Source organism: Monopterus albus, unplaced genomic scaffold (genome assembly GCF_001952655.1).
Source record: "Monopterus albus unplaced genomic scaffold, M_albus_1.0 scaffold16.1, whole genome shotgun sequence".
Lineage (NCBI taxonomy): Eukaryota > Metazoa > Chordata > Actinopteri > Synbranchiformes > Synbranchidae > Monopterus > Monopterus albus.
The window spans coordinates 5,614,721-5,632,735 of NW_018127896.1; the positions used below are offsets into that span (position 1 = coordinate 5,614,721).

An 18,015-nucleotide genomic window follows, 5' to 3' on the forward strand; every position below is an offset into this window, starting at 1 on the left:
GGGGTCTGTCGGAGGTTTCTTCCGTTAAAGGGAGTTTTTCCTCCCCACTGTCGCCAAGTGCTTGCTCAAGGGGGATTTGTTGGGTTTTCCCTATGTAATAATATTGATAACAGTAAGGTCTAGACCTTACTTTGTAAAGTGTCCTGAGATGACTTTTGTTGTGATTTGGCGCTATACAAATAAAATTTGATTTGATTTGATAACAATTTGATAACATCCACTCTACAAGGTAAACTTGATATCCGAGAAACTCCTGCACAATAAAACTCCTTGAATAGAAATGTTTACACTATTCTGTCCAGCTCATCTTTCTACATGGACTTGAAGAAAATATTCACACAGCAAAGAGTTGTTTTTTTTTTTACTTTTTAATGTAGAGTTGCTGCATTAGATGGCATTACATTGCACAGGGGCTCACACTGTTTGTATAAATGAATGCTAGAATTATTAATCAATATTAATAATCCATGGATACTAACTAATGTTAGTATCTCTATGATAATAATATTAGCCTATGTACAAACCCCAATTCCAATTAATTTGGGACATTGTGTAAATAAAAGCAGAATACAATGACTTGCAAATCCTGTTTGACCCATATTTAATTCAATACACCACAAAGACAAAGATATTTAATGTTTAAACTGATAAACTTTATTGTTTTTTGCAAATATTCACTCATTTTGAATTTGATGCCTGCAACACGTTCCAAAAGAGCTGGGACAGGGGTGTTTTTACCACTGTGTTACATCACCTTTCCTTTTAACAACACTTAAGCCATTGGGAACTGAGGACACTAATTGTTGAAGCTTTGTAGGTGGAATTGTTTCCCATTCTTGCTTGATGTACAACTTCAGTTGCTCAACAGTCCGGGGTCTGCGTTGTCGTATTTTGCACTTCATAATGCTCCACACATTTTCAATGGGAGACAGGTCTGGACTGCGGGCAGGCCAGTCTAGTACCCGCACTCTTTTACTACGAAGCCACGCTGTTGTAACACGTGCAGAATGTGGCTTGGCATTGTCTTGCTGAAATCAGCAAGGACATCCCTGAAAAAGACGTCGCTTGGATGGCAGCATATTTTGCTCCAAAACCTGTATGTACTTTTAAGCATTAATGGTGCCTTCACAGATGTGCAAGTTACCCATGTCATGGGCACTAACATACCCCCATACCCATGATATTATGGACTGTAGATGATGAAATACCTAAACTCCTGGCAACTGTACTTTGAGAAACGTTGTTTTAAACTGTTAAGACTATTTGCCCACACAGTTGTTCACAAAGAGGTGAACAGCGCCCCATCCTTGCTTGTGAATGACTGAGCCTTATGGGATGCTCCTTTTATACCCAATCATGATGCTCACATGTTTCCAATAAACTTGTTCCAAACAGGTGTTTTTTGAGCATTCCTCAACTTTCCCAGCTTTTTGTTTTCCCTGTCCCAGCTCTTTTGGAACATGTTACAGGCATCAAATTCAAAATGAGTAAATATTTGCAAAAAACAATAAAGTTTATCAGTTTGAACATTAAATATCTTTGTGGTGTATTCAATTAAATATGAGTCAAAAAAGGATTTGCAAGTCAGTGTATTCTGTTTTTATTTATGTTTTACACAATGTCCGAACTTCATTGGAACTGGGGTTTGTATTATGATCTAGCTTTTCACTGGAACTACTGATCAATAAGTAGCAACTCTTTTGCTGCACCATTTATATGCATAATGTTTAGAGTAGAGGCATGTGTAAACAGTCATACTCTATTATAGAGGAAACCTATTGTATATCTCCTTAAAGCAAAATATACTAGAATAACAGTCAAAATATGTTAGCACTGTGTATTATAGCTACTGTGATACCACATCTTAAAATATTGAACTCTTACTCATTATGGCAGATGTCACTGCTTAAACTGTGTAAAGAGAACGTGTTGGTACTTGTGTTTTCTCTATGACTTTAAGAGCAATGGCTTTCACAGCAGTCACAGCTTCTTTGCAAGCCTTGGAAATGTGAGATGGTGGCAGGAGAAAGCCGTACTCCCCACGGTCCTGGAGCTCAAATGTGAAGGAATATTTGATGCCAAGGTTGTACACCCAGTCATCAGAACCACCAGGAGCCAGGTCTGGAGAACTGACTATGTTAGACATGTGCTTTGAGAGTAAATGAATCAGTCAAGCTTGACAAATGAGTCCTACTTACATATTGTTTTTGCTCCAGCACCATATTTGTAGTTGTTCCCATAATGTCGCTTGATGTTCTGTGCAGCTTCTTGGGCCATTTCAAGCTTGTATAAAGATTTTGAAAGAACAATTGTTCATTATCTCCATTAAGAATGAACAAGGGAACATGTCAACTATAACTCTAAGACACATCCACTTTTCCCAAAACTTATATTAGTGAATAATAAACTGACTGATTGACTTGTCCAAACCACTCACCAGGTCCTGGTGGTTCTCTACTTCATCTAAGGTGCAGGAGTATGGGAAGAGCAGCATCTGAGAATAGGAATGAATGGTGAGGTAGAGCTGAACCGAATCCTTGTGACTGCGCAAGAAGTCAGCAACAGCCTGCGACTCTGGTTCCGACTCAGGGAAAGCACCACAGTAGATTTGAGAGCAGGGCTCGTGAGAGGCTCCCATCGCTAGAAAGAACAGTAACACTTTTCCTTATACTAGATAAGACTCATACAAATATAATCAGGTGATAAGCAGGACTATTTGGGTTAAATGTGTTCATCAGCAAGGAATTAAAAGGTGAGAAAAATGCAAGTGAATTGGGGTAGTTTTACATTTAAACTAAAGATACAACAGAGATATGAATTGAATTCTTTTCCTGAATAAAATAATAAAACAATAGTCATTGTGGCTCCATAGCTGACTGTTCATAAAGGTTTCATTTTAGGTCTGATTTCAATGCTTTAATTTGGGAAACAATTGTGATGCGAGAGAAAAACTTACTGCACCAATTGGCATCAAAGTTTCTATTGAGGTCGACCCCGATGCAGCTGCTGCCCTTACTGATGGAGCGGTTCTTCCTCCACATCCTGTCCTGAGAGAAAAACAAAAGCAGTGTGAAATCACTACTCCGGCTGAAATGACCTCCTTTATAACTTCTCTGACACAAAATAACACTTCTCTTTCATGTTCTCACTGTTGTCCAGGTGTACTTGTATCCATCAGGGTTCATAACAGGCAGGACATAAACATCCATGTTGTCCAGTATGTTAGTAATATCTTTGTTTCGCCCGTAAAATGACAAAGACTGTGGGAGAAAGGACACTGATTTTAGTGCAAGGCCACAACAAAATTTACCTTCATGAGCTTTCCATCCTTCCGTACTGTAGACATTAGACTAAGCATACTTACATGTTGTACAAACCATAAGCAGAAAGCAGGCGCAATCCACTCTCGGGCATGTATCCCACAGTCAATCCACAGTGCCGTTTTATTTGGTCTGTTATTTAGAGTCAACTGAGAAAGGCTGTGGTGAGTATCAGGTTTAATATAAAAAAAATCATCTCATTTCTCTCACAAGTCAGCTGTTGCACAGAAAAACAAAAGCCTCGGAACACAACTTGAAATATAAATGCTCATTAATTTGCTGTGAATGTTTGCAAGAGGTTCATATTTATCATCATTACAGTTTATTAGGTGATGGGTGTCTGTACCTTCAGAGCATATAATGGTCTCTTCTCATATGATGAGCCAATGAGGATGACTTTGACTGTGCTTGGGTTGTTCTGTGCGGTCCAGTTTATCCAGTAATAGATCTACAGTAGAAGTGGATGTAAACTGTAATGTATCTATTCAATTGCAATCCAATACATCAGTTACAGTGTCAGTAAAGGTTCTGATAGTTCAAGATGAAAAGCATACTTCCTCCAGACTGTGATATCGCTGGTAATACGATGAGCTGCTTCGTGGGTCTGTGGAAACGTTCCTTGTCTGCATTTCAATCAGCTCTTTTGTATTGTCCAGTAAAATTCTTAATAATCAGAAAAACAAACAGCAAAACCTCTGAACAAGCTGCACATTTGCCAATAAATATATAATTCCAGGTGAACTGAACATGCATTATTTTCAGATAAGCAACATACACATATGCTATGCTGTGTTTTTGTAGCAGATCCTTGACAGTCTTTGAGCTGTTTGCAGGAACAAAAAGGTGGACATGACTTTCCTCTCTGATGTACTGAGGTGAATCAGGCTGCCATAAGACTGTCTGAGAGAAAATGTGTAATATAATGATTCACAGAGGAAAAAATAAAAGGGCAAAGACTGTAACTTCTAAAGAAATATCTAATTTCTACCTCATGTTGAGTGGATATATTCTTCAAAACATCAACCTGCTCCTGGGTTTTTGAGGTGATTGATAGAACCTGGTCACTGAAAAGAAAACAAGGCAACAGTAAAGTACACGAATGATGCAGACCCTCATTGGCCAGTCATATAAATCATGTATATGTCAAAATATTTTCTGCTGTGTTATTAGAAATGCCTGAATACAGTGGTGATGGCTACAATTTTCCCAGTCTTTGTTACAATACTGTCACTGCATTGACTTGTGAGTTTGCATGCGTGTTACTACATTACCATAATACACATTGTATCCACATGAATGTGTGTTGTGTAATCCGTTTCTCCATGGTTAAACCCTCTTTATGAGAGAGTGAATGCTTTTAATCCCCTTGCAAACTTCACTAAACCAACTTACTGTGTTTCTGTGCTGTGTCCTGTGTCCAAATTCATTAAAACAAACCAAATCAAAAGAGTCTTCATGATGTCAGGATCTAGACTGGAAATAACAGATGTTTGTTCAAACTATGGGGGTAGGGAGACATTATTGATCGACACATTGTTTATTTAGAAGTTAAACTTTGCTTTCTTGAAAGAACGGGGGTACAGATCAGCCAACAGGGAGCAGGTTAATGTTTTCCTGATGATATGTTTTCAACGATTTCAGTTAAACTATTTGTATAACTGACAAAAGTTTACATTAATTTAAAATTTACAATGACTTCTCATCGGTTCAAGCCAGAAAAACAGTGCTCTTATACCTCCTCACCAGTAGGAGGCGCCAGAAAAATGCAACAGTAGGAACATGCCGGATAGAGGCTACGTTTTTATTGGCAAGATGTCGGGCCACGATCAGCTGGTCCACTGTTTGTGTGAATTGACAAGGTAACCTGTAATACTTTTCCAAACAAGTGTTTTAATAAATGTCTAAAACGTTGATTGTTAATTCTGAAGACGCAGCTAGCTTCTTTGATTTCATTGTATATCAGCTCCTGCTTTGGTGAATTAGTAAACAGTTACCTGTAAAGTACTGACGATATTACGTTCTTTAGTTAACAATAAGATAATTCGTTGTTATAATAACGTTCCTGTGAAAACCAAACTGCAAACACTGAGCTAAAGCGAGGTTTCTTTCTTTTTCCTGCTTAAGTAACTTGTAATAACCGCATACACTTAGTTATGACTTCATTCATGCATAATGTACGCATCGTAACGTTAGTGTGTGTTACTCTTCTGTGTAATTACAGCAACCTTGCTGTGGTGGTGTTTGCATTTAAACTTTAATTCTCACTCTGGACAAGCCTTCCACAAAGTCTCCAAGAAGTTATGTCAGTACACGCTTAAAATGCCTCTTACAACCCATTGTATCATACATACTGGGTTTCAGGTTGCTGTGGCAGTTGCTGCTGCCCCTGGTGTTTCTGTGTGTGCTGCTGATCGCTGTCCTGGTCCTGCTGGTGCTGGCAGTGCGTTTCTGGCTGCAGAGCCACAGGAATGCTCGGAGGGCAAGAGATGGCCGTCTCACAGTGGCCTTCTTCCACCCCTACTGCAATGCTGGTGGTGGGGGAGAGAGGGTGCTCTGGTGTGCTATCAGAGCGCTACAGAACAGGTAAGGCAGGACAGTCTAAACGCTGTGTGGCCCAGGCATTACCTAGGAGCATCAAAATACCTGCTTATGTAAAATGCTACTTAAACTTAATTGCACAGGTACGCAGACATCAACTTTGTGGTGTACACGGGGGATGTGGGTGTGACGGGCCAGCAGATTCTGGATGGAGCTCGACGTCGTTTCAACATCATGCTCCCCCGACCAGTTCAGTTTGTGTATCTGAGGCACCGGCCGCTTGTGGAGCCCGGCCTGTTTCCTCACTTCACCCTGCTGGGACAGAGTGTGGGCTCCATCTTCCTGGGATGGGAGGCACTAATGGAGTTTGTGCCAGACCTTTATATAGACTCCATGGGCTATGCCTTCACTCTGCCCCTGTTCCGCTATCTGGGAGGCTGCAGCGTGGGGAGTTATGTTCACTACCCCACCATCAGCACTGACATGATGTCTGTCGTGAGAGAGAGGAACCCCAGGTAATAAGTGTGTGTCTTTAGCAACACACATTGTGTCACGGTGACTGTGTGGTAAACACATCATACAGCATCTTTTTTTGAAAAAGTTGTGTGATGTTTTCTTTTATAAGTCACACCAATACATATAGTACTATTATAAGCTTTTCTCCAAATACTATGCTAAATTTCGTACTTATATAATTTCCTACAGTTATACATTCAAAGGTAAATAAAAATGACCTTTACTGTCCTCTAGTGGTAATCAGTAACTGCAGCAGCTGTCCGCCTCCTACTCTAATTTTAGGTGAAGTTCACTGACCAGTGGTTTTTAACTGCAGCCTGATGCTTGCTAATGCCTCATATAACACAAACTGTTAATGTCTCAGGTTCAACAACCCAGACTTCATCTCCAACAGCCTGTTCCTGAGTGCCTTCAAGGTGGTCTACTACTGCATGTTCGCCCTGCTCTATGGCATGGTTGGCTCCTGCAGCGACCTTATCATGGTCAACTCATCCTGGACCCTCAATCATATCCTGTCACTGTGGCACGCTCCCAACCGCACCAGTGTGGTCTACCCACCCTGTGACGTCAGCGCCTTCTTAGATATCCCACTAGAAGAGGATGGGGACAGGAAGTGCCACTCAATCATTTCCATTGGGCAGTTCAGGCCTGAGAAGGACCATCGGCTGCAGATCAGAGCTTTCAAGAAGGTGTTAGACAGGAGGAGGGATAGTGCGGGTGGCAGAGAGGCACTGAAGCTGGTTTTGATTGGTGGATGCAGGAATAAGGAGGATGAGGATAGGGTGCTCATGTTGAGGGGGTTATGCCAGGAGCTAGGTGTAGCTGACCGAGTGGAGTTTAAACTAAATATATCCTTTGAGGAGCTGAAGCGAGAGATGGCAGAAGCTACCATTGGACTCCACACCATGTCTAACGAACACTTTGGAATAGGTAATTTATCTAACTGAGGTTATGCTTAGACTTTCTTATTAAGGTTTTGTCTTTTTTGCATCTTCAATCTTCTTGTTTCTCTCTAGGCATTGTGGAGTGTATGGCAGCAGGGAAAATCATTCTGGCTCACCAGTCTGGAGGCCCAAAGCTGGACATTGTGGTACCTTTTGAAGGGGGCCAGACAGGCTTCCTGGCTGATGACGAGGATAGTTATACTGAGATGATAGAGAGGATCCTGGCTCTGCCCTCCACCAGCCGGCTGCAGATCAGACGTAATGCCCGTCAATCAGTGGCTCGCTTCTCAGACCAGGAGTTTGAAGCCTGCTTCCTCGCCGCTATGGAGCCTCTGATGGGAACACTTGAGCAATGAAAACTTCTTTATGTGCACTTGTACAGTTAAGATGATGTTGGACACTGCGGGTACTTTGATGGACATGGGTTGCATTTACACTGCAGGACTGGTGACACAATCTGATCACTCACATGCTCACACGGGGTTGCTGAAGGTTGAATAATCTGAGATTGCCAACATAGTTGTTGGTTCACCAATCAAAGCATATTGTACTTGGATTTGTCCTAAAAACAAACAAAGAGGCAGTATTCATCATTTTTAGATAAATGGCCCTATATCAGATCAAAGTCAGTACAAATCAGGTACAGATGGGATCTGTGGTGTTTTTCTGTTCGATTTGTAAATAGTGGATTATACTGAGAGAAATGTTTTACAGTAGTCCTATATGTGTTTAAAAGATGTATAATAAAAATGGGGACCCTGATGAAACAATATGTCTAATAGTGTAAGCACATTTAGGATTATAAAGAAAAATATATTTGTTTACAAGAAATAGATTTCTCTACATGCCCAAAGTGTGAAGTTTTTGTGATAGATGATGAATGCAGAACAATATTTAAAGGGACTGTTGCATTTATGTAACAGTTTAAACAAAGACAATGTCACTGTGCCTGTAAATAAACTAATCTGGATCAGAGGAAAACCAGTCAATAACTTTTCTTTATCTGTTTGGTTTGATTTGGCACAGTATATCATTGTTTGTCATTACCTCTGACTTTTAAACAGGATTATTTCCATAGGTGGTAGAGGGGGTTCACCTTTAGAGTTGATATTAATCATGAATTTCCTTATTAACATTTGGATTGTTTGATCTGACTGGTAACTTCCAGGTTGTGTTTTTTCTGTAATGCTGAGAAAGCTGTTGAGGGCTGACGTCTTGAAGCAAAACTACATCTCTTAACTGCTTCTGCACAGAAGAAATTGAATGGCTTTTCACCATAGTGATATATTACCAAATTTTTATGAACCCGTTTTTATAAATGACTGCTGTGTGAAAACATGGCTTCAAATCTTAACATTAAATCAGAGATCTTTAAGTTCACTCAAAAACTTGGCTAGTCTGCATCATTGGGACTGTGTGTGGATGGAGTTTGATCAGATGTGATTCTGATTCAAATGTCACTAATTCCTGATTGATACACAAAAGTAATCATCAATCTGTCCTGTGAAGTAACCAAAACTGTTGCAACTTTGGCTAGAAAATTGTGTGTTTAAATAGAAACTGAGTAGTTACAGTGCCTTGCGAAAGTATTCGGCCCCCTTGAACTTTGCGACCTTTTGCCACATTTCAGGCTTCAAACATAAAGATATAAAACTGTAATTTTTTGTGAAGAATCAACAACAAGTGGGACACAACCATGAAGTGGAACGAAATTTATTGGATATGTCAAACTTTTTTAACAAATAAAAAAACTGAAAAATTGGGCGTGCAAAATTATTCAGCCCCCTTAAGTTAATACTTTGTAGCGCCACCTTTTGCTGCGATTACAGCTGTAAGTCGCTTGGGGTATGTCTCTAACAGTTTTGCACATCAAGAGACTGAAATTTTTGCCCATTCCGCCTTGCAAAACAGCTCGAGCTCAGTGAGATTGGATGGAGAGCGTTTGTGAACAGCAGTTTTCAGTTCTTTCCACAGATTCTCGATTGGATTCAGGTCTGGACTTTGACTTGGCCATTCTAACACCTGGATATGTTTATTTGTGAACCATTCCATTGTAGATTTTGCTTTATGTTTTGGATCAGTGTCTTGTTGGAAGACAAATCTCCGTCCCAGTCTCAGGTCTTTTGCAGACTCCATCAGGTTTCCTTCCAGAATGGTCCTGCATTTGGCTCCATCCATCTTCCCATCAATTTTAACCATCTTCCCGGTCCCTGCTGAAGAAAAGCAGGCCCAAACCATGATGCTGCCACCACCATGTTTGACAGTGGGGATGGTGTGTTCAGGGTGATGAGCTGTGTTGCTTTTACGCCAAACATAACGTTTTGCATTGTTGCCAAAAAGTTCGATTTTGGTTTCATCTGACCAGAGCACCTTCTTCCACATGTTTGGTGTGTCTCCCAGGTGGCTTGTGGCAAACTTTAAACGACACTTTTTATGGATATCTTTAAGAAATGGCTTTCTTCTTGCCACTCTTCCATAAAGGCCAGATTTGTGCAGTATACGACTGATTGTTGTCCTATGGACAGAGTCTCCCACCTCAGCTGTAGATCTCTGCAGTTCATCCAGAGTGATCATGGGCCTCTTGGCTGCATCTCTGATCAGTCTTCTCCTTGTATGAGCTGAAAGTTTAGAGGGACGGCCAGGTCTTGGTAGATTTGCAGTGGTCTGATACTCCTTCCATTTCAATATTATCACTTGCACAGTGCTCCTTGGGATGTTTAAAGCTTGGGAAATCTTTTTGTATCCAAATCCGGCTTTAAACTTCTCCACAACAGTATCTCGGACCTGCCTGGTGTGTTCCTTGTTCTTCATGATGCTCTCTGCGCTTTAAACGGACCTCTGAGACTATCACAGTGCAGGTGCATTTATACGGAGACTTGATTACACACAGGTGGATTCTATTTATCATCATTAGTCATTTAGGTCAACATTGGATCATTCAGAGATCCTCACTGAACTTCTGGAGAGAGTTTGCTGCACTGAAAGTAAAGGGGCTGAATAATTTTGCACGCCCAATTATTCAGTTTTTTATTTGTTAAAAAAGTTTGAAATATCCAATAAATTTCGTTCCACTTCATGATTGTGTCCCACTTGTTGTTGATTCTTCACAAAAAATTACAGTTTTATATCTTTATGTTTGAAGCCTGAAATGTGGCAAAAGGTCGCAAAGTTCAAGGGGGCCGAATACTTTCGCAAGGCACTGTATAAAGCACTTGAACACAGCCGAGGCCAACAAAGTGCTTAACATAAGATACAATTCAAAACATCTAAAAACGTGACAACTACAATATTAAAATACCAATAAAATAACATAAAAGAACCAACATAGCGCAAGGCACTGTATTTAGAAGAATCTGATTGAGAAGATGTGTTTTCAGGGCTTTTAAATTTGAAATCGGGGAGGTCTGAGCATATTGAACAGAGGATCAGAATCATAGTCCTGGTTTAATTTGGCACAGCATCCTGGGATCAATAGTGCTGAGCAAAGGAAGTACAATAAACAAAAAGAGGGGTTATGGAGGTTTAGAGGCGGAGCAAAGGAATGTTAGGTCCACAGCTGAACATATTTAGAGGGAGTTAAATGAGATTGTACTCTTGTTTGATATTGGTCAAAATGAAGGTGCATGTGCTTCTCTTGGCCCTGCTGCAGTGTCTGGGATGCTCTGGTGGGTACCTTTTTTTTCCTCTGATCATTTCATATGGAAATTCAGCCACTGTTACCGTTTTTCACATCCACGTGCTTTGACGCTGCAGGCATCCCACTGTACAACTTGGAGCTGGAGTCTATGGCAGACAGGGGTTTTGGAGCTTCTCTGGCAGAGGTCAATTCTCTGTATGCTGTCAACCATCTTTACCGGGTGACTCAAGGCTCCATCTCAAGGGTGAGACAGACTGCACGTATTATTCTTTAACATACTGTATATTCCCTTCTCAAAGTATTTAAACTTCAAATGGTAGTAGAAGGGATTATGACGAATATCACACATCTACCAGGTTATTCCTGTGGGCCTGAACACTACTGACCTGCTGATGATATTTCGCATTAAGGAGACAGAGTGTGCGAAGGCTTCCAGAAGCGACCCGCAAACATGTTCCTTCAGACCTGGCTTCTTTGTGGTGAGGTTTTTCATGTCAACCAGTAGACACTTTGAGGGCTCACAAGCAGAAAACGTTGCAAACCACTGGACTAAAACATATATGAAGACCTGTATAGTCCTTTAATGCTCTGCCCTAAACTACAAACTATCACTAAAATGACTACAAACACTGGCATGGCATGTTGGATGGGCTGGGAGATCTGTTGACAGACTGCTGTATCCCACTGACATGAATTTCTTGTGGGACTGACCACTAGCTTTAACAAATGCAGAATATTAGAGCGCCATTGTCTTCTTGCCCTTTCTTCACTGCAGCCCTCCTTCTCCTGCTCCAGTCGGGTGAGGATGTCCACCACGTCGGCCCAGGTGGTCTCTCTCAGGTGCAGCCATGGCAGCAGCAGCTCCAGCTCCAGCTCAGAGTCCAGTGAGGAGGTGAGGACACAGAGATGGGGCGAAGGGGAAGAAACTCATTTTCATTCTCATTTTTCTATATGTGACTTTCAGCTTTTAGCTGGTGTCAAAAAAGGGAAAAATACCTTAATTTATGCAGTTAGTTTTCCAGTAAACATCAAATTGAATTAGTGCATCTACAGCAAACTTGACAAAAGACTCCATATATAGTAAATAAAGGTAAAAACTAATTTACAAACCATTTAAACAACAAACAAGGGATGTCCTGAACTGTATAGTACATGAATAATTTCGAGGCTTCGATTCCACAGATATTCTCAAGAGGGAGACACCAGGTCAACAACCCAAGCAGGGGTAAGCATGCTTCAACCAGTACCAGTACAGTCCACAGTGTTTACCTGACCCTCAGTATGTCAATATCCATTCACCAATGTAATTCGGTGCACATGTCTGACCTCAGACTCAGCTCCTTTTGCAACTCCTCCACCTCCAACTGTCCTGCCTGTTCGCCCCCTCCACAGCCAGCCTGTGAACGTCAGGCCCAGAGGAGACGTGTTCAGCAACCTCCTTGAGTGAGAATTCAGCTCACTCTGGAAACATTTCGGTGCTAATCAGAAAACAAACTTGAATTAAAAGGAAATTGCACATTGTGGATTTTGTCCCTTTTTATTCTTATTTTTTCCTATTTGTTTACATTTACAAGCCAGTGACTCATCAGTGAACCACATAAGAAAAACACATGCTCATGACGCTGAAGTGTTGGCTTCAATAAATCCCCATAAATAAACCTAGGGGCTATAAAAGGGTCCAAAATTCTTAGTATAACCACTAGAGGGAGTGCGATGTCCACTGAACTAATAAATGCTGTTCCCATTTTAACTGTACTGTAACAATCATGATGCTTAAATGCATTACATTAATTACAGTGGGTACAGAAAGTATTCAGGCCCCCTTAAATTTTTTCACTCTTTGTTATATTGCTGCCATATGCTAAAATCATTTAAGTTCTTTTTTTCCTCATTAATGTACACACAGCACCCCATATTGACAGAAAAACACTGAATGTTTGACATTTTTGCAGATTTATTAAAAAAGAAAAACTGAAATATCACATGGTCATAAGTATTCAGACCCTTTGCTGTGACACTCATATGATCTGGCCAAGGTTACAAAAACATTTCTGCTGCACTTAAGGTTCCTAAGAGCACAGTGGCCTCCATAATCCTTAAATGGAAGATGTTTGGGACGCTCAGAACCCTTCCTAGAGCTGGCCGTCTGGCCAAACTGAGCTATCGGGGGAGAAGAGCCTTGGTGAGAGAGGTACAGAAGAACCCAAAGATGACTGTGGCTGAGCTCCAGAGATGCAGTCGGGAGATGGGAGAAAGTTGTAGAAAGTCAACCATCACTGCAGCCCTCCACCAGTCGGGGCTTTATGGCAGAGTGGCCCGACGGAAGCCTCTCCTCAGTGCAAGACACATGAAAGCCTGCATGGAGTTTGCTAAAAAACACCTGAAGGACTCCAAGATGGTGAGAAATAAGATTCTTTGGTCTGATGAGACCAAGATAGAACTTTTTGGCCTTAATTCTAAGCGGTATGTGTGGAGAAAACCAGGCACTGCTCATCACCTGTCCAATACGGTCCCAACAGTGAAGCATGGTGGTGGCAGCATACTGCTATGGGGGTGTTTTTCAGCTGCAGGGACAGGACGGCTGGTTGCAATCGAGGGAAGGATGAATGCGGCCAAGTACTGGGATATCCTGGACGAAAACCTTCTCCAGAGTGCTCGGGACCTCAGACTGGGCCGAAGGTTCACCTTCCAACATGACGATGACCCTAAGCACACAGCTAAAATAACGAAGGAGTGGCTTCACAACAACTCCGTGACTGTTCTTGAATGGCCCAGCCAGAGCCCTGACTTAAACCCAATTTAGCATCTCTGGAGAGACCTGAAAATGGCTGTCCACCAACGTTTACCATCCAACCTGACAGAACTGGAGAGGATCTGCAAGGAGGAATGGCAGAGGATCCCCAAATGCAGGTGTGAAAAACTTGTTGCATCATTCCCAAAAAGACTCATGGCTGTATTAGCTCAAAAGGGTGCTTCTACTAAATACTGAGCAAAGGGTCTGAATACTTATGACCATGTGATATTTCAGTTTTTCTTTTTTAACAAATCTGCAAAAAAGTAAAAAAAATATTGTGTTTTTCTGTCAATATGGGGTGCTGTGTGTACATTGAGGGAAAAAATGAACTTAAATGATTTTAGCATATGGCTGCAATATAACAAAGAGTGAAAATTTTAAGGGGGTCTCTGAATACTTTCCATACCCACTGTAAATATAGGCTAGATCTTCCCAGCTCCACCTTATCCACATTATTTCAAAGAGCACTCAAACAGACTGAGGTCTGGGTTTGAACATTTATATTGTGATTTTCAATTTATATGCAAGAGGACACATTTACTCTTTCTGCAACCATTTCATTTTGCCCCACATGTTCACATCAGCACATCAATAACTTACAGTACTGTAAGGACCATGATATTCAGTTGTAAGAAATGATACACTCTCTGCAAGTGGCACCACTGTGGCTGAGCAGGACTAAAGAAACTGGTCTTGCATGAACTCCAGCACCACTGAGGCTGTGGATATAAAGGTCTCCTCTGAACCCTTATCATGTAAACTGTTTGCACAGTACACATTTCCAGACTAAGTCCAACTTAAACTTAGTTTAAATGCTGTGAAAGATGAATATTGTGCCATCCTGGCTCAAGAGGACATGTTGAGAATGAGTTCCTTGAAGAACAGCACTAGCAGCCTAGTAGAAAAGGGCATTTCTGCTAGAAATTAAAACCCTTCACGGTCCACTCTGTAGACACAAAATCAGGAGTTAACCTTAGTCCCTGTGCATTAAGGGCAGAAGCAGTAATGGCACCATTAAGAAAAGACACAAACTTGAAAGCAATATGCCAGTAAGATTTCTGTTATTGACTATATGATTTAATGCTCTGTACATTAACCAGACAGATGTATGTTTTCCAACAGGGTCGCCTTATGTGGACAAGAGGATTTCACATGGCTGAATCCAGTCTGTAATGTCTACTTCATGGATCACGATACCACGAGACTTAAAAAGGCAGCAAGTACCAGCAATAAAGGAGCAGCAGCTGCAACTGTACAGACAGAAACTGAAGGATAAGGTCCAAAATCAAGCACAGGGAACAGGGCACAGTTCATAAAAACCACAACAGTCCTCCCTCCATTTACATAAGCCCATTACAAGTTTCCATTAAATAATAATAATAAAAAAAGCATAGTTTTTTCCAGTTGCACAGGCTAAGCTCAGCCAAGACTTTGGAAGAAATCTCATTTCAGCCTTGACCTCTGTGCAAGACTTTGGGAATAAGGCTTCCTTCTGATTTGCATTTGCCAAGTGGTGAAACAGTCTAGTCTGTCTGAGACAACAGATTTGAAAGTTTTAGCTGTTTGTCAGTGTTTCTGTACTACTTCATAAGTGTAATTCAGGTTTTCAAATACACCTTCCTTATACATTCCTCTGTAACCCTAAAGGTTGGTTCCTCTAGACTTTGTTGACCAGCTACTAAAAGACAGATCTGTAAAAAATAAAATAAAAAAAATTTATCAATCATTAAAGAAAGGCAAACTGCTCCACAAAGGCCATCCATAATGGTTGACTACACTGCCATATAATACATGCATGCACACAATGCATGTATGCGCTTCAGCTTCAGTTTCAGTGTCTCTCTCTCTCTCTCTCTCTCTCTCTCTCTCTCTCTCTCTCACAGACATGCACACATACCAGAACAGCTCTGTGTTTTACAGCTTGTTGTTACATGAGGTCCATGCAGTACCAATGCAGGAAGATCCTGATGCATTTTTGCCTCTTGTTTTCATCTCCATACGTGGCACAAACTTATGGCAAAAAAGCAGATACATGGTTTGGCTCAGACCTGGATCCGGAAACATTTGCACATTTTTTATTACTGTTTAGTTAAATCTGCTCGGTGTACCAGATGGGTGGGGTTTACTATACAGGACAATGCAATATATTCTAGAGAGTTTAGACAATCTGAGAAAATTAAGCTCATCTTACTGTCCTGTGACTTCAAACTTAGCTAAGTGTCCCAGTATTGTAAACCACACTGATCCAGAATGGCAAGAAGTTAAAAAATGCAATAATTAGCAAACACTAATTGACAATAGTCTGGTTTGGCTTTTAGTATATACACAGTCATCAATTTACCACTATGAGCCCAAAAGGACAGAAAGAGTCCAGGAATTTGCTCCCAGTTCACTAACAAAGGTTCACGTCCACATATGGTTTCACTGTCTGTTCATCCATTTCACTATGACCTGATCTCCAAGTTCAGCACTCTCCAGTAAGTTTGGTGGCGTCCCCCCGTTTGGGTGGTGCAGGCGGGGGTCCTCGTCGTAGTGTTGCATAGCCTGAGATGTTTCCAGACATATAGCCACCATTTCCTCCATTGCTTTGATTTCCTTGGTCCAGGAGCAGCTCAGGAGGTGGTGGAGGTAGCGCCATGTCATCCATGGTCCCCGCGGGGTCCAACTTGTTGAGAGAACCCTGGCGACCCACTGACTTTCGCTTCAGTGTCTTGTTGAGATCCTCTAGGAAATTGGGCTGACCAGAGCTGCCCTTATGGGAGGTGGGTGGAGGTGATGAAAGTGGAGGGGGCTCTGGGGTGGTGTTACTATGCCTCCCAAGTGTCGGTGGAGGAGTCTTTTTCAGTGAGCTCTTTCCCCATGTTGAGTTGCTACCAAGGGAGATAGGTGGTGGAGGAGGGGGAGCCTGGGGCTGGGGGTTAACTACAGCTACCCTAGGAGGTCCTCCGCTATGGGTGTCACTACTGGGAAGTGGAGGAGGGGGGAAGAGCTCAGAGGCCGGAGGAGGAGGTGGGAAATAGGCGCATTCAGGTGGCGGGGAAGGGAAGTCGCCACTGGACTGCTTTGCTTGGCTCACTTTGGCCTGGAGTGCCAAGGGCAGGTTGGCTAGGTTGAGCTTCCCTGGTTTTGGGGGAGCAGGGGGTCCAGCTGATGGGTCCTTGGAAGGGGATCCATTAGAAGATGAGGTGGGGCACAGGGATGAGGGCAAGGTGTTGCTCTGGGGAGCAAACTTGCTGAGCAAGTTCTTCCTGGATTCCTCATAGGAGGCTGAGGTGTTAGACGTGACGCTAGAGTTCCTCTGTGGGGTGGGAGGGGGTTTCTTGCCTCCAAAACTGCAGGAACCAGGTGGTGATCTCTTCATAGGGGAGCCCAGGTTGTCAGGTGGAAGGGGAGGAGGTGGTGGTGTCGGGCCTGTGATAGGTGCTGGGGGAGGTGGTGGTGGTGGAGGAGGAGGGGGAGCGGCAGGAAAGCCAGTGTTGCTGTCTGGAGGAGGAGGGGGGAACTCTGGAGACTGTAGCTGCTGGCCTCCCCCAGGCTGCCATTTTGGTTTAGGCTTGACTGCAGGTGGAGAGCGGGGGGCTTTTGGGCTCTCTGTATGATTGGCTACTTGGGATGAAGCTCCTGGAAATTGACTTGCAAGTTGTTTCACCAAAGATGTGGTGGGTGGGGCTCCGGTGGAAATGGGTGGTGGCTTAGAAAGGCTGTGCTGCTTAGGCATAGTTGGAGGTGGATGGCTAGAAGTGTGGCCTGTCTGGAGGCTGAACTGCTTCTTGAGGGGAGCAGGTGGGGGAGGTGGTGGTGGTGGTGGTGGTGGGGCTGGGCCCCCTAGGGTAGCAGGAGGTGGGGCAGGAGGGAAAGGAGACACAGGTGACAAGGGTTTGGGGGCAGTTTGAGAGACAAAGTTTGGGGTCAAGTTTTTGAGTGGCACTTGTGGCAGCACAGGAGGAGGTGGAAACTGGCCTGGCACTGGGAACTGCTGGGGAGGAGGAGGTGGTGGTGGTGGGGGTGGAGGAGGAGGAGGTGGGGGTGGTGGAGCAGGGGCAGGGGGTGGAGAGGCCTCAAGGCCTTTGTCTGGAAACAGCATGTCCCGTGGCGGGCTAGGAAACCTTTCCTTCAGTGCCTGCTTCAACCCGTTGGGGTAAACAGGTTGGCTCATAGGAGCTGGTGCAGGTGGGGGTGGAGGGGGAGGAGGAGGGGGAGGAAATACTACTGCATTGGTCTGTGGAGCTGCTGGGGATGGAGGAATGAAGGCAGGCGCAGGAGCTG

General features: G+C 42.8%; 3 protein-coding genes across 3 annotated transcripts in view; 2 read left to right on the forward strand and 1 right to left on the reverse strand.

Moving 5' to 3' along the window:
• Nucleotides 1-5,062: 5,062 nt before the first annotated feature.
• On the forward strand, nucleotides 5,063-8,941 carry alg11 (ALG11 alpha-1,2-mannosyltransferase). Its single transcript, XM_020592304.1, has 5 exons — nucleotides 5,063-5,179; nucleotides 5,682-5,903; nucleotides 6,002-6,373; nucleotides 6,739-7,304; nucleotides 7,391-8,941. The coding sequence occupies exons 1-5, from the start codon at nucleotides 5,100-5,102 to the stop codon at nucleotides 7,672-7,674; spliced, it is 1,524 nt and encodes a 507-aa protein (XP_020447960.1). The 5' UTR covers nucleotides 5,063-5,099; the 3' UTR covers nucleotides 7,675-8,941.
• Nucleotides 8,942-10,856: 1,915 nt separating this feature from the next.
• Nucleotides 10,857-12,790, forward strand: spp2 (secreted phosphoprotein 2). The gene is made up of 6 exons (XM_020592259.1): nucleotides 10,857-10,983; nucleotides 11,072-11,199; nucleotides 11,312-11,434; nucleotides 11,731-11,847; nucleotides 12,138-12,180; nucleotides 12,287-12,790. Exons 1-6 carry the CDS (start codon nucleotides 10,899-10,901, stop codon nucleotides 12,400-12,402), a joined length of 612 nt encoding a protein of 203 aa, XP_020447915.1. The 5' UTR covers nucleotides 10,857-10,898; the 3' UTR covers nucleotides 12,403-12,790.
• Nucleotides 12,791-15,590: 2,800 nt separating this feature from the next.
• The window catches only part of raph1b (Ras association (RalGDS/AF-6) and pleckstrin homology domains 1b), a 35,354-nt gene continuing 32,929 nt past the window's right edge, over nucleotides 15,591-18,015 (reverse strand). Inside the window, exon 19 of the mRNA XM_020592138.1 lies at nucleotides 15,591-18,012. Within this exon, the coding sequence (XP_020447794.1) occupies nucleotides 16,214-18,012 (1,799 nt within the window). The 3' untranslated portion in view covers nucleotides 15,591-16,213. The remainder of the gene's footprint in view (nucleotides 18,013-18,015) is intronic.